Source organism: Babylonia areolata, chromosome 1 (assembly GCF_041734735.1).
Source record: "Babylonia areolata isolate BAREFJ2019XMU chromosome 1, ASM4173473v1, whole genome shotgun sequence".
In the NCBI taxonomy this organism is placed as follows: domain Eukaryota; kingdom Metazoa; phylum Mollusca; class Gastropoda; order Neogastropoda; family Buccinidae; genus Babylonia; species Babylonia areolata.
In genome coordinates this window covers 12453647-12476484 of record NC_134876.1, presented here as the reverse complement: position 1 = coordinate 12476484, position 22838 = coordinate 12453647, and the positions used below count along the sequence as shown (strand labels likewise).

Here is a 22838-nt window from a genome sequence, read left to right as displayed (position 1 = left end):
TAGCTTACTAATTTTTGTTCTTGCTGTTTTGGGGACTGGTAAATTCACAGGCCAGTTTTTTTGTTGTTTTTTATATACATTTCTGCAAGCAGTTGATATACTGAGGCTGATAAAAATGCAAAGGAAGCATGATGTGATGTGTTATGCAAAGGAAGTCTGATGATGTCAAACCAACCATCATGGTTAAGTGGTCTGATAGTGGGAAGGATATGGTTTCAGATGTCTTCATACGTGTATCACTAGTTTTCTGCCTGTAGCCAGCTTCTACCCAGAGCTGCGTGTGCTATGGGATCATATGGCAAGACATCAAATATCAGTATCAGTAGCTCAAAGAGGCGTCACTACGTTCAGATAAATCCATATACACTACACCACATCTGCCAAGCAGATGCCTGACCAGCAGTGTAACCCAATGCGCTTAGTCAGGCCTTGAGAGAAAAAAGAAGAAGAGGTAAATAAATATCTATAAAAAAAAAAATATATATATATATATAAGATATATATATATAAGAAAGAAAAAAAAGAAGCAAAGATAATGGTTATAATTCCTATAATAATAATAATAATAAATAAAATAATGTCATCCACTTTAAAGATGTCTTTAGAGCTGATGCTCAAACTGCCTGATCAACAGTGCTGATGTCTCTCTCTCAGGCAAGGTTGATGCTGGAATATATCATAAATATAGAATATAGCTGTGTCACACAGTCCCAGTTCTAAATGGATTTTCATCACAGAATGGTATTTCTCCTCATCATTATGCGTCATTATAAAAAGTAAAGAAAAATGGCTTTCTGTCATGGTATATCAGAGGTTGTTTTGTTTTTTTCTAAGTTGAAGAAGAGCGAGAATCCCTGTCACCTTGATACCTGTAGTGAGTTAGTGTAAGTCTTCAGTGTCAGCTGAATCATGCAGACCATTGTTTGAGAGATATGTTGGTCACTCCACTCAAAGCGATATGTTTGCTCAGTCTGGATGTGTGACTAAAGGATTGTAATTATAAGTAGGGAGCTTTGTTAGCATTGTGTTTGTGTTGAATCAATACAGGCACAAATTAACATTACCAAAGTGACTAAATGTTGTTCGGGGTCTCCACTGACGAGTAGCCTCATAGAGACCAAACAGTGATAGGTATCTGTGAACTGTTGGGACTGGTAACAAGCCCAGGTGTGGCTGTATACAGACAGTTTCCCCACTTTTTTCTGTTCTTGTTGTTTTAAAAAATTGAATTGAGAATGTGTGGCTAGTTTAAACAGTTTCCAGTGCATTGGTACAGGAGCTGTGGAAAATTGAACTGAGAATGTGTGGCTAGTTTAAACAGTTTCCAGTGCGTTGGTACAGGAGCTGTGGAAAAATTGAACTGAGAATGTGTGGCTAGTTTAAACAGTTTCCAGTGCATTGGTACAGGAGCTGTGGAAAATTGAATTGAGAATGTGTGGCTAGTTTAAACAGTTTCCAGTGCATTGGTACAGGAACTGTAAGTGTAACGTAGCTGTATCATGAGGTTGAAAACAAAAGTGTATCTGTTACCTTGATGCTACATTCAAGAAAGCTTGACTGTTCTTTGGTATTAAAGCTTTAGGTTGTTTATCATATGCATGATCTCAAACATATGTGATGCATAGCATGATGTGTAGATTAGCCGTAACCCAGACCCTCTACCGCAAGTCTGTTTGGCCTCTGTGTATGAATATTATCAGTATTTATTTATTTTTGTCATTTGTGTGTGTATTTGTTTTATTTGTGTTTTATTTATTGATTTGATTTGTTTATTGCCATTTATTGATTTGATTTGTTTATTGCCATTTACTCTGCAGTATTTATATGTTGACCATGGGTTTTTTTGTTCCAAAATACATTGCTGTCAATCCCATGCTGGGGGAAAAAGGTTTGTGAAAATGAAAATTGGCAACAAACACAAATGACAATCAAAAGTTTAGACTGATAGTCAAAACTACACTCCCACTCTCACTCAGAAGTAGACCAAAAAGAAAAAAAGAAAATTGAAAATGGGCATAGTTGATTATGGACCAAATGTATAAAAAAAAAAAAATTTTAAAAAGGGTGGGGGGTGGGGGGGGGGGGGGGAGATGACACTGACAGTACACTTTTTTTCTCTCTTTTTTTTTTTGATCATAGGTGTATAACACTAGAAATCTGTAGTGCTTTCCAGGTTATATTCATTCAGCCTGGTACTGAAATACATGAATTATATCTTCATGCAACAAAGGCATGTGTGCCTGAGACTGAATGGTTCATGGTAGTTCCTTAGTGTCAACACAATACATATCTATTTGTTGGCATGATTTCACTCCAAACGGTTAAAGTTATTTAAGTGTTAAACCTCAAACATGATGTTTGTTCCATTTAGTCAGTCGTGACATTCTTGTACAAAGCAAGAAAACACAGACTTAAGAGTCCTACGATTTTTTTTGTCCAGCTGACCTGAATGAATAATTGTTTGTACTGAGTGTGTGATAAGGTAGGAAGTTGATATTGCAGATTAATCAGTGCAATTGAGTAAACAAGGAACAGAGAAAACACCGACTTGATGCACAGAGATGGGATGTTTAGTTCATGTGAGAAAAGTTAACTGTGAGAAGAAAGAGTTGATGGGAAAGGGTTTGGGGGAAGGCATAAAGATGAATTGAAAAACAGACTAAAGATATGAATAATTGTTGGCATCACAGTAGTTCAAGTTTTTTTTTTGGTTTATTTTTTGGGTTTTTTTTTTTAATGTACTGTTTGCTGTTTTAATTATGAAGATGAGAAAAAGAGTTCTCAAACTGTTTATGCAGAGTAGGCTTAAATTATCCACTTTGAACCAATTTTCCCCGAAGACAAACTTTCATGTCACATACAATGACACAATTCTGGACAGGGTAGATGGGTCCTTTTAATGTCAGAGGTACAACACTGAGAAATCTCCACAAAGAGACCTTGATTTAATGGCTGTTCCAGTTGCAGTCTTTCTCCACTGTGCACAGCAGGAATGTGGTGCCAGAACAAATTGCGTTGATACAGTCACTGAAAAGTTTATCTTGGTTTAAAGAACTAGGAACCATGATTTATTTTATTTTCACGCCTTGAGCATGGACAGATGCAAACACATTTAACAAACTGGTCATTATAGACATGAAAAAAACAAAACAAAATAACTCACATGTTAACAATGGTCATTAAGTTATGATGCTCATTCCATGTGTTGCTCAACCTTATTCATGATTTATTGCTGACCCCACACTATCAGAAACAGCATAAAGGTGACACTGCTGGAGATCACTTGCTTTCTGCCTTGATGGTATAATATGCACGTGTGTGTGCGTGTGTGTGTGTTTGTGTGGTGTGTGTGAGAGTGTGTGTGTGTTTGTGAGTGTGTGGGCATGCATGAATGAATACATGCATCATGGTCATGCATGCGCGTGTGCTTTGGACAGAGATCTTTTGCCACATAATTGTTGAGATCTCCTTTATTCAAAACTTAAAGTTGAGGAAATTCCTAGACATGTCAATGAACTATTTGAAAGATATTTCAGAAGTTATCTCTGACTTGTTTAGAAACTGTATAAAACATGTTTTGGTGTACCAGTATGTTCTATGTCCTGTCTTTGAGTAGTATCCCTTTACTCCATCATACTGCTTTTCAGACAGTTCTAGATTTCGTAATTAGCAAGACATCTGATTTGACATTGCGTCATGATTTTTATCAGTCATATTCTTCTTGTGGTCATCTCCCTCATGTTGGTTAACACTTTAATGGATCTTGCATTGGGGTTTTTGTTTACTTTTGTTTTCTTTTCAAAACTCCACTCACATCTCTGATTTTCACATCTTGTGAGGGTGTATCCATTTGTACTTGCTGTCGTGTTTGCCACAGTGTCATGCACTCAGCACCCTTGGAACTGGAAGCACACACATTTGTCTTCACACAAATACACATGAAGAGAAGGATGCATATTTCAGCTTATTATTTGGCAGAGGTTTTTTTTTACTGTGAAGTGTGCAAGTGTGGTGCTGTTGTTTGTTGAATGTCTTTAATATTGATTTTGGTTGCAGAACAGAGCAAACTGGAAAACAGAATTGGAGAGTATTGTTTGGGCAAGCATATGTGGATAGCATTGATAGATGTTATTGGTGTGTTGTCATATCTAAAGCAGTGTTGATAATGTTCAACATATTTTGTATTGGCGTTTGGTTAACATTTTTCTTAAACTGTGATAGAAAAATGCAGAATGAAAACATGTACAGGCTCAAGCCTGTTCGAAAGTAGAGAATAGAAAAATCTAAAGCTGTAACTTCTAAAAAATCAAAATGAGTTGGTCTTTGTGTCTGTCTCTCTTGTCTTATGTCTCTCTGTCTTGGTCTGTCTCTGTGGATCAGCAGAAGAGTATGTGTCATAAAGATTTGGGTATTGGTATTGACACCCACTATATGTGTTGTGTTGACACATGCCAGTGACACCATGTTGGTGAAACATGTTGATGTTCAGATATTTGTGTTTCACCTGTGCCAACTGTGACTCGGTCTCACTCACATTCCACCTGTTTTCCCCCTCCATGTAGAAGGATAGCCTCAAAGATTTGGTGAGTTAGTCTGCCTTCTCCAGCCAGATCTTAGCTGCCGCTCACGTTGCTGCTGTGTGCCAAGCTTTGAAAGATCTAAATCTTGCTCGTCCTCCTTCTGCCTCAGTTTGTTCTCTTGTAATTTGTAATTCACCAACTGTTGGTTTGATTATTGCTGTTTCCAGTTCAGGATTGCTGCCTCAGTCCTCTCTCTCTCTCTGTCTCTTGCTCAGTCACTTGCTCTCTCTTTCTTCCCCTTCTTCCCTCTCCCTTTTTTTCAGATTGGTTCAGTCTATTTCTAATTCGTTACATGTATGTAATGTATGATCATTTTTAAATATCTTGTCTATGATAAACTTTGATGGCTTTATTGTTTTATTCATGAAAACAAAACAACAATAACAACAAAACAAACAGTATGTAATGGGGCAGAAGAAAATATTTTATGAAAAATGAAATTTTGTAAACCACAGCTAAGGTCTGGCAGAGAGGAAGAATGCTATAAAATTTGTGGTGCAGTATTTCTGTTCTTCTTATATGTCTTGTTTTCACCGTTTGTGCACCTTTCTTAATTTTTCCGTTTTTTTTTTTTTTTTTTGTCCTTAATCAGGGCTTGTACAGGTCATTATCATTATAGCCCTGTTTTTATATTTAGTTTGTCACATAGAATCATAAATGCACCGCAACTTTTTTTATGAAGAAAAAAGTAGGGTTGAAATTTTTTGTATCTTTTGTATTACTGGGCTGCAGTTCCCACATGCACTATTTATTCAGGTGGGCTTTTACATATGTAGCCATATTTTCTTCTTTTTATTTTTTATTTTATTTTATCCCTCCTGTTGTGGCAGCCAGAGTCTGTTTTCAGGGAAAGCTTTGTTTCTAATACAACTTGCTGGTAAACCATGATTTGATTTGATTTGTTGTTTAGTATCCTCTCAGTTATTAGGTTTTTAAACAGATATCTTCCTTACAGACTGAAGTACGGTGTAGTGTGTTACGCATTTGTTTGCCATAGTTTTCATTTGAATCTTTTGATGTGCTGTTATGGCAATAATCATAATAGATATTAATAATGATAATATTGTGAATTGCTTGGTTCATGTCAACAATTGAGGTTTGTGTGTTTTACAGTGAATACTAAGTAGAACAGAATCAAAGGAGAATACAAGTCACACACACTCACACACACACACACACATGCACATATGCATGCAGTGCAAAAAGCCAAAACAGTCAGTTTGATTGATTACTGTTAATTGAATCAACAACCCTTTTGTTTTAGAAACTGATTCATTCGATTGCCATCCTTTACAGTCAGGTGCATTTGAGCAAGCGAGGGAATTTGATAGTTTCATTGGGCAAGAATTAAACCGGCATATATTTGTTTATGTATACACATATAAACCTTTTTATCATCATACAAAATATCTCCTGATGAAGTCACTCCACACAGATCAACAAAAATATATGTCCACAAATAAAACACATTTCTTCATACTTTGAATAACCACATCCCACATACAAGCACACGCACAGAATTTTGGCTCATTTTAAATGTAGACTAGTGCCCTGTATGGATGCCCACAGGCATATGCTTAAAGAAGACAATTATTGAATATCAGTATATAATGAAGATGGCCTGTACTGAAGGAACCTCTGTGTTTGATAGATCGGCGTATGTCTATCATTTGATAACTGTGTGACACAGAGAACCACCTCCCAAGATTCTGTTTATCTCCTTCAGTTTGATACTGACAGACCAGTTGTTGAATGACTCTGTCTAAAAGCTTTGACTTGTTTGTGCACCAGCTCATTGCAAGCTTGTTTCCATTTTGTTGGGTTTGTGCGTTTGTTTTTATTATGTGTATTGAGTCATGAAGGAAAAACTAACATTTTTTAACATTCCCACTTGATTTGTAATTCTGCTGAGTGAATTGTACTCTCTCCATGACAAAAGTCATGAATACTGAAACTCATAAGAAGAACACAAGAGTAGGTATTAATGTTATATACACGCACACATGTGACTGAAATAGGAAAATGGATAATTTATATTTGTATGCACTTACCTACTTGAATTAGAAAAAGAAAAACCAATGTAGAGAATCAACTTTGATACCTATCAAAGTGTTATTTTAAGTATGTTTATGAAAACCACCTGTTTTCAGTTAATATACTTATCCCTTGGATGCTCAGACATGCACACACTTTGAATGTATCACATCATACTTTTCAACAGAACAGTCCTTTTATGTCAGGTATTGAAGTGAGCCATAATGTAAAACACACACCTGAAGATGCATTCAAATATATTTTTGCGACCTTGCTGTGCTTACCTCAGACTTTAGGCTAACATTTGTTGATGAGTGTACATGAAGGTAGGCTAACACTTGTACATGTATGGGTGTACATCAGGATGGACCGACTCTGACTAAGTCTTGTCCGTGCGTGTATAATTATAAGAACAGGAAAACGATTAAATATGTATAAATTTACATGAAGGCAGTCTTACACATGTACATGTGTGTGCAAAAGGGATGAAGAGGTTAAGGACTAATGTGACTGGTGGAATTATTATCTGAAATCCTTCGCCAGTATCAGCATTCTAAACATATTTTGCTGTCTCCCTGGTTTGTTTGCTGTCTGTACAAAACAGCTGACATTTTGGTGTGTTTAAATTCTGCTTTGTGTAACTGGCTTGTCCATACTTCTTTCAACGATAATGGAGACACTGATGATTCAAGTTCACTCTTGCACATTTTGTCATACATTTAAAGTTATTCCAAGCAAAAGAAATACTTTAAAATCAATAATTGACAATCTTGTGGCTGACAGTTAATGGCAAACCAAGCCTTTATGAATGCTTGCATGCATGGATGATTTGAATCTAAACATGATTAAACATTTCACTGTTGTATGAGCTTTTTGCCTCAGTGTCATGCTCAACTTCTGTTGTTGAATGTGCAGTGTTTGGCATGTTTTCTTGAAAGTGGATATAACAGTTTGTGGTAGAGTGTTTGCAAATACACTTATACTATATTTGCATCTGTTGATTTCAGATTACCTAGAATAGTTTCAGGTTCAGAGGGAGAGAAGAAAGACTGCTGTTGCATGTTTTTCAGAACGTTTGGATGTTTAGGCCATCCTGCCTGACCACACACATCCCTTCTTTTTCTTTGTTGTCAGCTCTGCAAAACTACCATAGATTTTTCTTTTAACATTTTATTGACTGTGTGACTTTGAAAGAGAGATGTATTGATTGTGGTATGTATGTTCTCAGGAAAGCATTACAGTAGCTTTGTATAATTGCTGACTGTGTGTATTTTACCAGTAATCTTAGATTTGTAAAGTGTTTTATGATATGCATATTACACATAAGAATATACCATAATTTCTTTACCTGATGTATTTCATATTTTGTGAAAGACACTTCTTTATTACATGAAACACTCAATGAGTTGGATTTTCATTTGCATAAAACTTGTCAGAAAAGGTGATTAATTTCAAGTGGAAAAGTAACAGTCAACAAATCAGAGTAAGGACTGGTTCCAGAAAGCAAAGTCAAGAATCCTTTTTTTTTTTTTTTAAATTGGATTTGAGATTTTGAGCTTCTGTTTTAATAATAAACATGTGTGTGTGAATGTGTGCTTGCTCTTTCATGTTCAACTTTTAAAAATTTGTTTACTTCACTTGGCTTGTATCCTGCAGTAGTTATTTATGATGAGATGAAGTAGTGTAAGTGGTTACAAATAATGCATCAACTTGGGGAAAAAAGTTATGTCACATGCAGGTGGGGTGTGGTGTGGGATTGGTGTGGAAGTGGAGGGGTAGGATGAAAGGCAGATTATCATCCAATTGAATTTTCCTTTGTTATGGTCAGTTCATCTCAGTGTAAAGTAACAGACTTGCCTAGCACTGCAGTTCTTCGGTGGTGTGAAGGAAAATTACCCCAAGAATACAACATGGAGAGCATTTACAACTTCAGATTTTCTTTTTCTGCTGTTCTGATTCCACACCTGGGCATTGTTGTGACCCTTGGACAGCTGAAAACTCTCTGTGAATGAGACAGAAAATCAGGTTCTGGGCATTGTTGTGACCCTTGGACAGCTGAAAACTCTCTGTGAATGAGACAGAAAATCAGGTTCATACAGCTGAGGGGCAGCAGGAGGCCAAGGCAGGTCTGTTACACTTGCAGTTCCCCCACTCAGTTCCATTGCAAAATGTTTATGACAAAATGAATGGTTTTGTTTGCCAAACGTAACAGTCACAAGTAAACAAAAGCTTTTAGGTAAATAAAGCTTCTGATACATTTCCAGTTCTTCCCAGACATGTTAATTTTACTGAAGAATTTGATATTGATTATATCAGTGATGATGATATGATGAAGAGGATAGTAATGACTAATAATGATACATATCTATCTGAATTTTAAGGGCTTGGCATTAAGTACTGTTACTACTTGGGGATTATCTTGTTCTGACCTTTGCTGGCAATGCAAGCACCTTTGAAACCATGTTGTTGTTTTTTGTTTGTTTGGTTGGTTTTTGTTTGTTTTTTTGCTTTTAGCTATAATATTGTGGTGCCAGTGATCATTTTTCACTTTGGCATTGCCTCTTTAGATCAAACTTATGAAGTGATTCATAGAAATAAATGTCAAATCATACAGGAACTGGAGAGGTTTCCAGGGAGTTGCATCATATGATTTCTGTTGGTTGAATTGGTCAACTCCCAGTATACTTTCTCAGAACCATGTCTGGAACATAACTTTAGTTCTCACCTGCTGAAGTATTTGTTTTAAAAAAAGCACACATAAAAGCAGTGTCATGCCCTGGATAAACTGATCCGAAAATGGAACAAAAAATACTGTTTAGATATGGAATAGGCACTGCTGAAGGTCTTTTCTCAAGCAGTCATAGATCTGTCCTCCTTTGTTTTGTTAACTTACAAATGAATAATGTGTGCCTCATGTTTTCAGAAAAGCAGAATTGAGGAAGAATCAACAAACATCAGTGAAGACAGCATTTTCTACAAACTGGGAGAGCATGGCCTCATCTCCTTCTCAGACTACATCTTCCTTCTGACAGTTCTTTCCAGTAAGCTTGCTGTTATGTAGGAACGGGGGATATTGGTGAGACAGAACTGATGTTGTTGACTGATGCAGTCATCAGCTGACTCCTTGATAAATTGGCCCAACTTCTGTTCCTGTGTTAATCCCATTATTCAGATGAGAGGTAGAAAACAGCTTTCACTGTGACTGTCACTGCATAGCACTTAAATGATTTTACAGATTTCATCTTTGGCCTGGATTTAGATCTAAACCTAAGGTGTGTGGGGGTTTTTTTTTGTTTGTTTTTTTTGTGGGTTTTTTTTTTGTTTGTTTAAAAAAAAAAACCACGTTTTGAAGTGACTGTTAGTAAAGCCAGATATATCATTTTTGACAAAACTATTTGTGAAAATGTTTCTGATGTACTTACTGAGAATGTGTTAAGATTTTAAATCAGTTTTGAGGCCAGTCACTGTTATACAAATGTACCATTGTTTTTTTCTATTTTTGTTAGTGGCAAGATTTTACCAGCTTCCAGTCATTTTTGTATCAGCGTTTATTGAATGACGTCTTCACATTGTCACATGATTATGTTTATGTGGTTGCAGCCCCCCCAAGGAATTTTGAGATAGCCTTTCGCATGTTCGACATCAATGGTGATGGAGAGCTAGACTTGGGAGAGTTCAACAGGGTAAAACATTATGTTTCGTTTTTTCGTTTGTTTTGTTTTTGTTTTGTTTTTACAACTACATAGGCATTGCTGATGATGTTATATATTTTGACTTCAGAAAGGATGCTTACGTTGCTGGTAAGTGTATGTTTTGATTTTAGAAAAACAAAGTTTGTCCTAAAACACATTGCTCAGGTATGTTTGTTCAGGTACACTTTTCAGTACAAATGTAATGTTATGTGACTGAACATTTGTGGAATGCTTTCCCTGTTTCAGGACAGACAGACATAAATACGCCCTCTCTCTCTCACTTTCTGGGTCACTCACTCACTCTCGGCTTTGAACACAATTTGATCACCAAAAATAAGAAAATGTGGAGAGGAAGGGGGGCGGATTCTTCTTTTTTTTTTTTCTTTTTTTTTTAAAGCTGGTTAGGTGTTACTTTTGTTCCATTGATGCACATGATTATGCTAACTTGTTGAAAAAAGACAGCTGCTGTACAGTGGAATGTGCATTTACCTCAAGATTTTATTGAACAAGAAATAAGAAGTGTAACTCAGTCTAAGACAAAGACACCACATTCAGACTAATGCTGCTTGTGTGACCCATGGGACGGATTACAGATAAAGGGTACAGAGAAATAAACCCAGATACTTCTTTCTTCCAAAGGGAAGCTGTAACAGCGTGAGAAATAAACCCAGATACTTCTCCCAAAGAGAAGCAGTAACAGTGTAAGTCCATTTTCTCTGCGTTCGACATATACACACAAGAAAAATGGCTGAAGAAAAGTGAACTACATTGTTCAGAAGTATGTGCCACTTTCCTATTCATTCATTATCCTCATGACTTTTGTTTCTCATGTGCTGACCAGGTTCAGGAGGTGATACGCAATCAGACACACATCGGCATGCGTCACCGTGACCATTCCACAACAGGCAGTGTGGACCATGGTCTCAGTTCCTCTCTGCAGTGCTACTTCTTTGGCAAGGATGGCAAGAAGAAGCTGACGCACAAAGATTTCCTGGACTTTCAGCGCCAGCTCCAGCGAGAGATCAACCGTATTGAGGTAGGCAGGATGTGTTCAGTTGGTCATTTTCATTAAAGTGATAGTAAGAACAAAGCCATACTGAGCTGATAGACTGAAAAGACTGGAAAAAAGACTGGCAAGGAAACGATTTTGACTTTTAAAAAGAGGTACTGTTTGTGTACTTTGTGCCTGCACTTACACAAAACATGCTTGCACTTTAGTCCACCATCTTGCCAGCATGATGGTTTGTGTGGATTCTCATTGAAGCATTTGGAGTTTTTATGAATTCTCCAAGCTAGAAAGTTGAGATGAAGATAGAGAAGGTTTGAACAATAAAATGTTGATCAGTGTGGGCTGCTTGAGATGGAATCACTTCTTTTCAGACACATAACTTTCAGTTTGACATACTAATTGCTGATGGTAAGCCAGAAAATATGAATAGGGTCAATATAAGCAGCTTGCATGCCTTGCTTTGATTTTGCTAAAATTGTATTGTCATGTAAACAGAAACATGTATGGAAACGAGACAAAAAAGTGTTTGGCTTTTTTTTTTTCACCCGAGAAAAAATAGTCAGAAGTATCCTAAATGACACAGGTGAGGACAAGGGGCATTTAACATTACTCTGAATGTAAATTTGTTACGTTTCAGTTTGAACGTTACTGTGATGATGACAGTAAAATCTCTGAGAAAGACTTTGGCAGCATCCTTCTGACATATGCTGGCCTGCCCTCCAAGAAAATGGCACGCATGCTGAAACGTGTCAAGAGGAAGTTCAGTGAGGAACCAGTTGTAAGTGTGACAGTTTGTTCTTGTTGATTGTTTTGAGTTGGAACTGGAGGAATCTGTTTCAGTTCTATGACTGTGTGTGTGTTATGTGATTTCAGTGTGTGTGTGTGTTTTTCAAGTATATTTTTCTGAAAACAGTGTTGTTTATTGTTGAACAGTGTTACCAGCTTCTTTTCTTGGATGCTTACAAGTGAGGCATGTTCACGTACAAGGAACACACACGAAAAAGGCTTAAAAAGATAAGTGCTAGAGAAATGTGCAGCACACAAGGACGTGCACATGTAATTTTGTGGCATGAGTGCTAAAGGTAAGGATGAATTTATCTGTGTAGCTCCCATGCACAGCACATGTTTTTCAAGTACCTTGGTTAGACCCAAGTTGTGTACTTTATTGTTAAGAAAAGATGCCATTTGTCCTTCTGCATTGTATAAATGTTACAGTACTAGCAGGGTGGATAAAGCTACATTATGGTGTATAAACCTTTTGATGCAATGAATAAACCTCTGAGAAATGGGTTATGAACATTTGCCTGCAGGGAATCACTTTTGAAGAGTACCTTGCATTCTGGAAGTTCCTCAAAAGCATCAATGACGTGGATACAGCACTGAGTTTCTATCACCTGGCTGGTGTCTCCATTGACAGAGGTAATCCTTTTCATTTTCTTTCACACACTCACATGTGGAGGGGGTGGGAATAAGGAAACTCCTGTTTGTTTGGGGGTCTTAAAAGTACCTCTTGTTGATTTTTGATAATTTTGTCAACCAAACTTTCCCAGAAAAATACTGAACTCTTCCAGTTTCACACTTATTTTTCTCAGTTTTTCCAATTTCATACATAAGTAGGTAGGGTTGTTCAGTTATTTCATATTGTTTGATTTTGTTGAAAACAGTTGTTCAGTTATTAAAGATTACCTGTTTGATTTCATTTAACTTGGAGGAGCTTGTAACATGTATGCACACAAAGGGGCTTTGTTAACTGTTCTATTTGCTTTCATTTCATTTTGTGAGCCATGACAGCTATGCATCTTTTTATTCAAGTATTTTGAGACAATTTTGTGAACTGTGATGAACTAGCAAAATGAAAAGTAGCAGTTTTTGAAAAAGCAAGAAGTAATACATTATTTTGGGAAGTGAAATTTGTGACGTTTCATGTAATCAGTGCTTTCGGTTTTCAGAAACTTTCCGCCATGTTGCTAAAACAGTGGCAATGGCTGACTTGTCAGAACACATCATTGATGTGGTCTTCACACTGTTTGATGAAAACAGTAAGTATGGTGTGATTAATCTGATAAGTAGACAACATAGATTTGTCTTCCAAAAGACAGCAGGGTATTACCAGAGAGTGTAGAAGGAGGGAGAGGGCACACTCCCTTCTTTCCCCTATGTGCAAAACTGAAGCCTCGCTCGCTCGCGGCGCGCCGCGTCCCTCACCACCCTCTCCCTTCCCCCAGACAGTAGATAGCAGCCAGGCGCAAAGGAGAAGCAACACAGAAAAAGCATGTGCGTATGTTGACTGTCTGCGGCATGTCCCCCAAAATAAATACGTGGGTTATCGACATAATTTTGCAGATTCTCCGTAGGTTTTAAAAGAGATACAGCAAAGAGAGAGAGAGAGAGAGAGAGAAACACTGACAAGGCGACAGAAATAATGACATATATGTTCATTTATGTTTTACCTTTTCACTCTCCTCATCCACACCCCACACAATGTGATATACACAGATCTAAATAATATTATCGCAGAGATAACAAGTCTGACATAATTATATCAAAATACTTGTACATATAAAAGCTACAGCAATTTAAAAACATACAAATATATACAGTAAATTAAATTACCTGCTTTTTCCTGTGATTCATGGCTGGTTCTGGCTTTTTTGGAACTTGCAGGGTGATCCTGTCGACAGGGCATTTTTCTTTTTGTTGTGACTTTAGGTGGTGGATTTGGAATGTTGAATAATGTGGGGACAGCATTCCACACAAGACTCAATTTTTCCGCACTGGGATTCATAAACTGATTTGGCTCAAAATGTTCAGAGCAAAGTTTGCAGTTAGTGTACAGGTACTCGCTGGTTTTTCCCTGTAGATCAGCTCGCCTGGTGTTCTGAACCCACTTTTTGCATCTGTACAAAAAAAGCAATATAGCATTTCAATATTTATTTTCATTCAGTTTTCAATTTATAGAAACTGGTATCATTTCATCCTCAGTTGTTCTCTTCATCCTTCTCAGTACTATTACTACTACCACGACAACAACAACTACTACTGATGATGATGAAGATGATGATGATGATGACAAAGCTGGTGCTGCTACTACTGCTGCTGTTGCTGCTGCTCCTGCAACTGCTTCTACTATTACTGCCATTCCTGCTAAACTGAGTGATTACTGATTACTAGAAAGATTTGACTGGCGTCTACTGCAAGTAGTGATTACTATTACTATGACTGCTAGCTGAGCAGTCTACCATAACCACTACACTACAACCATAGCAACACATTCAGTGTTGCATAATTATATCAATGCATCACTATGGTTCTAATCACTAAAACAGTGCCTCATTTTGGGTTCAGTTTTGATGCCGCTCTAATGTTGTCTGTCCCAGACCCAAAGTCACAATCACAAAACGTCACGGATACCTTTCACAGCTCTACTTTCGGTTTTGCTGAAAACTACTTTCACTTTGCACACTTGGCTAAACAAAGCTCTGACTAACGAATGTAATAACGACATAAATGTCCATATCAACACGATACTTCATTAAACAAAATCATGAAACGCTTACCTGTCTTCATCTTTGGGAAATCGGAACAATGTCCATCCTTTTTTGCGCGAGTTTTTGCAGTTTACAGCAGAACACCAAGCCATTTCCTCTGCTGCCGTAACTGTCTGGCCGCTTGAGGGCGCATACTATTTCCGGGCGAGAGCTGCTCGCGCGGCGGCTTCACGCGAAGCGCTGAGTGATTCATCTCGCTAAGTTTAGTGCCTCTGGTATTACTAGCTTTACCAGTTTGCAGTTCTTTCTGTGCAGTGTAAAATATATGAGTTGTTTCACAAAATCTATCCTGCAGAAAGTGAGACACCAAATTCCAAAATGCAGTTATTGAGAAATAATCTCTCCCTTGCCATTCCAAAGATTAACTCTTACACAACTAATGAGAAGGTACAGGATATTGGTGGGAAAGATATGGCCACTTTGTTATGTACAGTAATACAATATTCAGGACAGCAGATACAAACACGTGTTTTGGATATTTAACAGTGAAATGTCAGTACAATGTAAATAGAACTGCCTAGTTGATATGGAAATGTTCAGATTCCAGCTCACAAACCTTTTGGTGCAACAAATTCTCATTTTCGGACATTGAGCGAAAAATATAATTTTGGATCGATTGATGTGTATACACCTAGTTTTGCAGTATTCAGTTTTAAAATCAATGATTTTCTTTTTTTATCTTTTACAGTTTATGAGGAAATTTTTTTTTCTCTCTCTACAGTGTTGCATGTTGTTTTATATGGATTGTTGGAAAAGCGTTACGTTTTTGTTATGAAGTGCCTGAGCCAGAATGTTGTGAAGATGGAGGAAAACCAAAAAACTTCAGTTTAAAGTTTGCTTGCATATTCAAAATGTGATATTTTGATGAATGTGGTCTGCGCCCGAAAGCGGAGTATGGCTGCCTTTATGGTAGGGTGAAAACGGTCATACACGTAAAAGCCCACTCGTGTACATACGAGTGAACATGGGAGTTGCAGCCCACAAACACAGAAGAAGAAGAGTGTGGTCTGCCTTTAGTTTGTCAAAAACTTACTTCAGACATTGAATTTATAATTTGGTTTAATTGATGCAGTTTACACATTTCACAAACATATATTGAAACTTAGAGACATTTGTAAGATTTTCATTTTCTCCCTAAAAGTTGATGCATACCCCTGCCTGACCCAACCATTTTTATGTATGTAAATTGCTTTCCAGATTTAGGCCACATGGTTAAAGAAGAACAAGATGTCTGAAGTAAATCAATAACCAGTTGTGACATAAATGGATATATCTTTCAGTAGTTACTACCTTGCTGTGACAGACTTGCCAAAGCTTGCACTTTTTTTTTTTTTAATCAATACAAGTGGTAAAAAGAAACCATGAAATGAATACTTCTCCAGTAATAATATACATTCAAGCATGCTTTCAAAATATGCTATTTTATATCATTTGGTTTACATTATCATAGAAGATCTCTCAAAGATATTGGCTTGTCAAGTAAAATTTTCACAGTGAAACAACAAAAAAAGCTTGACTCTATGTCACTTTACATTACTTTAAGATTAACACACAAAAAAAGCAGACTTTTTTTTCATGTTTGGGTGGTGGTTCTTTCAAGTCTTAATAATGAAGAGACGCAGATAATGGTTTTTGCTTTCATGGTCCTGTCCATGTCTGGAAAGATAAATTGAAAACACCAGTTTTAACCAGTTCAGTGCCAGAGAATTTTGTAAAAAAAAAAAACAATTTTTTTTAAAGTGCTCTCCCCATGCCAGGGAATTTTTAGGATTTGAGGGTAATAAATCACAAAACAAATAGAGTACAAAAACTGTGGGCGATACAGAAAGAAAGTAAATGTTTTTGTGAAGGAAAATGAGTGTAGATTCTGCTTCTGGGCTTTTTTCCCCAATTAGGTTGATTGTAGATAACTGTTCAGGCATGTAAAGTCAATATACTCATTTTTGTGCAACAAAAACATCTATTTCCACCTCTACATAATGACATCCTTAAAGAAAAGAAACAAAATACAGCTAGAAATAGCATGCCTATTGTCAGATTATACTTGCAGAAGAAATTAAAACAGGCTATAAATTTATAAACCAAATCACAGCCCATGCAGACATGTAAGTGAATCACTGCCCCAGCAATGACAAAGGTGGGTATTGTTAACGTAAATAATAATAATAATAATAATGGAATTTATATAGTGCTGAATCTTGTGCAGAGACCAGTCAGAGCGCTTTCGCACCAGTCATTCACACGCATGCATAACTATAAAACTGGAGAAACTGAAGACAAGGAAGAGGCATGGAAGGGAGGCTATTTTGGGAAGAGGTGGGTTTTAAGGCCAGACTTGAAAGCTGAGTGTGGAGACTTGACAAAGCGAAAGAGGAAGTTCATTCCAGTTGCAAGGTCCAGAGACAGAGAAAGAACGGTGGCCAACAGTCGAGAGCTTGAATCTGGGTATGCGTAAATAGAGTGGATCCGAAGCTGATCATAGTGAGCGAGATGGAGTGTAGAGGTGAAAGCAGCCACAGAGATAGGAAGGGGCTGATTTGTGAATACATTTATAACACAGAGTGCTGATCTTGTACTTTATTCTGTGAGAGACAGGGAGCCAGTGGAGATGTTGCAAAAGAGGAGTGATGTGCTCAGATCTTTTCTTTCTGAGGACGAGTCGGGCAGCAGAGTTTTGTATGTGCTGAAGGGACTGAATGGATGAAGCAGGCAAACAAGACAACAGAGTTACAGTAGTCAAGGCGAGAGAGAATGAGAGAAACGACAAGTGTAGATGTTGCGTCAATGGACAGATGGAACCGATGCGCCGCAATTGACAGTAGCAGGATTGACATGTCTGACTGATAAATTTTTGCATGGACAATGTGTTGTCAAGGACAATGCCAAGGTTCCTGACTGAACTGGAAAGAGGGATGGATGTACTGCCAAGTTTGATTGTGTCAGTTGTGATGGAAGAGAGTTTTTGTTTAGTTCCTGTGATCGTTGCTTCAGTTTTGTCCGCGTTCAATTGTAACTTATTTAGAGTCATCCAATTATGAATGTCCAGGAAGCAGTTGGATGTTTCTTGCAAGAGCGACGACAGTTTTTCGGGGGTATCACTCTTCTGGAGTTGAGTGTCATCAGCATAAGAATGATGACTGACATTATGGCGGTTTATAATTTCAGCGAGAGGAGCAGTGTACAGTGTGAAGAGCACTGGGCCTAAAACCGATCTCTGTGGGACTCCATGTTCAATTTTAACAGGTTCAGACTGGAAATTGTCAGCAATGACAGACTGGAACCAATCAGTGAGATAATTGAACCAGTTTAGAACAGTGCTGTTGATACCAAATGTAAAACAAGAGAGGCAAGGCCTTCAAGACTCACTTGTGATAAATTAAGTCCCCTAGCATTAATTACAGAGTAATTTCCCTTCTTTACTGTCTGCACCAAAAACGTTTGCAAAATAAATCAAAATTCCATGCTTAGCAAAAGAAGTTCCTGTTTGAACAAAAAATGATAATAATGACTCCTCTTGTTGTGTCAGAATAAGAGGTCAAAGTGCCAAGTTTAGAGAACACAAAAAATATAACAGTAAATGCAGTTTGCATATAATTAGGCTTCTTTTTTTTAAATTTTTTTGTGCCCATCCCAGAGGTGCAATATTGTTTTAAACAAGATGACTGGAAAGAACTGAATTTTTCCTATTTTTTTGCCAAATTTGGTGTCAACTGACAAAGTATTTGCAGAGAAAATGTCAATGTTAGTTTACCACGGACACTGACACACGGACACACACACACAGAGACAACCGAACACCAGGTTAAAACATAGACTCACTTTGTTTACACAAGTGAGTCAATGAAGACGGGGAAAAAAGGATTGAATGGTCTATCGTGTCAATGGTGGCTGACAAGTCGAGAAGAGTGAGAAGGGAGATCTGTCCTGAGTTGGACACTAGCAGTAGGTTATTCAGGATGTGGAGGAGAGTGGTTTCGGTGCTGTGGTCAGCACGATAGGCAGACTGAAATGGGTGGATGAGATTGTTGAAACAAAGGTGATTGTTGAGCTGCTTCAGGACAGTTTTTTCAAGGAGTTTGGACAGGAATGGAAGATAGAAACTGGTCGATAGTTTTTCAAAATGTTTGTGTCAAAGTTGGATTTCTTCAGAAGAGGCCAAAAGGTCAATCACAATCTCAGAAACTGAGCTAGCAAGCTTTTTGACAGCTAAGAGCATTCGCAAGTGAGAGGGTGAAGTTCTTTGATGACATTCATTCCTTTCAAGTTGCATGTGGGCTGATTAAAGTGTCTGCTGTGCATCCGGCTTGGCACCTCTTCCAACAAGTCATCTATCTGATTCAGCTGGGGGGAAAAATGTTAAAAACAAAAAGCACGTGTTCCACGTCCAGTGAAGGTTCAATACTGCGTTTTGTGAAAATTGTGGAGCACTGGCAGTTGTCGATTTCACAGTCTGCATTTGAAATATAAGACTACTCGTTCCCAAGAGCCACGCCCCCTTGATGACCTCTGGCTGGCATTCGACCAGTCGTCTTACATCACTCCTCTCCCTCTCCTCCCCTTCATCCAATGCTCGCTGCACATATTCTGTCAGTCATGGCCACTTGTTCAAAAACCCTGTCTGATTGGATGGACGGACTGAATTACCATCAAATGGGCTGTCAGTTTCATCACAGTTGTTGTCAATCATGTTCAAACCAATCATCAGACAAGAGAGATCTTTCTCCATCGCAAAATCTGTCCATAATCACAAGCAGAGGTTTCAGAACTGTGTAAATCTGCTGACTGTGACTATTTGCTTTACTGGGCACAGTTTTCAGTCTTTTTTTTTTGCACTTGATGCAACCCCCTTTTCCATGCACGCATCATGTGGTCAGTTAGCAAAGTATTATCGAGCAGAAAGGGGTCTTCTACCCGATGTATTTTCATTTTAATAGCATTTTTATAATCCAGACACATCAAACTAACCATTCAGAGTCTGTTTATGTCAATTGAACCAAACTCCAATGAAGGGAAAATCAGAACATATGCAGGACATCAGTGGACATGTTATAGGCACTATGGCAATACTTTTTGTAGGACGTCAGCTGATGTCTTAAAAGCACTCTACTGGTTAATGAAAAGTGAAATTGTGATTTTACAGATGATGGAGAGCTGAGCAACAAGGAGTTTGTGTCTGTGATGAAGAGACGTGTGATGCGGGGACTGGAAAAGCCGAAGGACACTGGATTTGTCAAGCTGCTCAATGCCATGTGGAAGTGTGCCACCACAACCACCACCTTCCTGGATTAGACCCCACCGCTTTGGCAGTAGCTGGGACTGACTGTGCCCACCATGCAGCACTGGAGATTACATATAATGACTGCTGGGGTTTTCACTTCATATATAGAGTGCATTTTATTTCTGCAGGTTATTGGACACTTGTCACCTTCATACAGTAAAGATAAGATGAGAACAGTACCTCACTGCTGACCCAGACATATATAGCTCACCTTCAAGGCTGCACTCCTCTTTTATCTTTCAGAATTGTGCAATTCAGATTTTTTTTTAAATTTGCAGACTACATAAATTCAGATTAACACAATTTCTTTTATTTTTTCTAACAACAGCTGCAGCTATCCGAGATAAACAGTTTTTTTTTTTATTGGTTGTTGCAGTTCCTCAAACGAAACAGTCTGAAGGCTTTATATATATCTTTCCCCAATGCTGTGATTTTTGTTACATGCGTTTCCTTTATTGTTTTGGAAACAATCATGACTGTCCATGATGAAATGCGTAATTAAGGAGTTTGAGTGATTTTGATTACCTGCATGAGAAAGATTCCTTTTTCTCCTTTGAAATGAAAGTGTGCAGTTGTCTACAAATACAGAGGCGAGATTGTTTGGAGTTTAAGATTGTTTGGAGTTTAATTTTTCATAAACAATAGCTATATACTTATTGAAGCACTAACAAAATACATTATCACATGACAGGAATCAGACCCCTACTGAGTATGCACCAGCCAGTCACAGTATAGTACGTGCTATTAAAGTTATTTATTAAATCCAACTGTACAGTTTACAGTTTTTGGTTTTTCTTTGATACATGTGATGGTAAATAATTATCCAGCAAGTAAGTGTTGATTAATATGGTTTAGTGAAAGATGTGCATTTTTATTCAAAATGTTAGCTGTTCATTTTAAAACTTTTTACTTGTTTGATTGCATGTATGGATATCTTGCCATTTAGGCATCAAACAAAAAATGAACTGATGGACAGAGACTACCTTATAGAAAGCTGCCAATACTTTCATCAGTATAACTATTTCAAGAAATGTTAAATGCAAAGCATCTCTGGCACAAAAGAAAAGAGGAACTAAGTAGCTAAAACTAGTCACTTTGCACAACTATTTCTGTACCCGTGACATGGAAAGAATAATCAGTTCTGCTTCTATCCAAGCCATTTTCAACAGATTGCTGTGATCCAAATGCTTTGCAAGGCGAGTTCAAAGGATATATTTTGTAGTATTGATTGCTTGTAAGTTGGATTGTTTTGTATTTGGATTGGGGTTCATGATTCTTTTTCTAATCTTGTTGCAATATATTTTACCTTTTCCCTCTAATGCATTACTGGTTATCTTACCAGTTAGTTTGTTGATAGCTAGCTATGATTTAGGAAATGTAGAACGTTTCAGTAGCATTAGTAGAACTGAACTTTGTGAGGGGGAAGTTGGAGACGGTTTGGGCAAAAGGATGTCTCATCACAAACTTTGTTTTTCCAGCTCCCAAGTTATTTTTGAAACAGTTACTGGTATTCTTGTTACTGGTATTAGTCCAACCATTTCAGTAAGTTCCCATTGACAACAGATTTACAATCAATTGTCAGTGGACATTTATATTTCTCGGTGTAGCAATAGCTCGAATGGCATGACTTGGGTATCAGTTATTTCTAACACAATGAAGCACAGGGTTCCTAGAGAACCATTTCTTTACCAAATCATTTCTCACCACATGACTACATCTTTTCAACCAATACCTAACAAAATGAGAATCTTAAAGAAAGAGAAATTACTATCTTACAGATGAAAATGTTTGGAAAAGGAAAAAAAAGTAACACTTGCAAATTCATTGTTTTTTGTACAGATTTTGCCTGTGAAATAATTTTTAAACATTTTTTAAAATCTTTATCTGGTACCATCCATTGGATTCAAAATATTTTGTTTTCTGGTTATTTGGTAACAAATGTCATCAACAGGTTTCTGGTTATATGGTAATATAACACCACTTTATTAACACCACTTTGAATGTATTGTTGAGTTTGTAACACTTGGTCAAATTTATCCTGTTTGTTCACAAATCTACCAGAGTTTGCCTTGGCAAAATTCCGTTCGATCTTGATGTAACGTGTGTATGTGAATCCTCTTTCCTCACTTGATTCTGTCACACAATCAAACTGATCATATCACAAAAAAATCAGCCTGTTGATTTGGACACTGCCATCTTAATTTTGAAATCATCCAGTACAATGGTTTTATAATGTGCAATGAACATGAGAACATCATGAAATCAAGAACATCTTTCACAAATGCAAAAAAGCTGCTAAATTTAAACTCACTTATGAATATAATACAATGTGAAGGACAGGAAACAAATTTCTCTGATAAAATGTCCATGTTTTATTAAAAACAAAGAAAATCTTCCATAAATAGTACCTCTTACATAACAAACAAGCACAATACCTTGTGTGCTTTCCCCACCAAAAATCAATCGCACTAAGGAACAAGTGGTCTCTCAAAACTCAATAGCATCATATGACTTATCTATAAACAAAAACGAAACATATATATTTGCAGCCCAACTGAAGGCAATGATCTCCCAAGCAGAATTTCTTTCTTTTTCTTTTTTTCAGATGAACTCGCAAAAGTATATTGTAAATATGAATTTAGCGTTTTATGTCCAACATTTTAATCCTAAGTCTCACAGTGTACAATTCGTTCGTTT

General features: G+C 37.3%; 1 protein-coding gene across 6 annotated transcripts in view; it reads left to right on the top strand.

Annotated features, from left to right (window-relative positions):
• LOC143279676 (calcium uptake protein 1, mitochondrial-like) overlaps positions 1-21908 on the top strand; it is a 31529-nt gene extending 9621 nt beyond the window's left edge. For 2 of the 6 annotated variants that reach the window (XM_076583784.1, XM_076583775.1), the window contains 8 exons: positions 4563-4583; positions 9538-9655; positions 10215-10297; positions 11148-11342; positions 11953-12093; positions 12626-12734; positions 13265-13354; positions 20004-21908. In XM_076583784.1, coding sequence (XP_076439899.1) covers positions 4563-4583; positions 9538-9655; positions 10215-10297; positions 11148-11342; positions 11953-12093; positions 12626-12734; positions 13265-13354; positions 20004-20152 — 906 coding nt within the window. In that variant the 3' untranslated portion in view covers positions 20153-21908. Of the gene's footprint in view, positions 1-3250; positions 3302-4562; positions 4584-9537; positions 9656-10214; positions 10298-11147; positions 11343-11952; positions 12094-12625; positions 12735-13264; positions 13355-20003 lie in introns of all 6 variants that reach the window. The other 4 variants (XM_076583766.1, XM_076583756.1, XM_076583802.1 and 1 more) reach the window with 2 other exon arrangements.
• Positions 21909-22838: the final 930 nt, after the last annotated feature.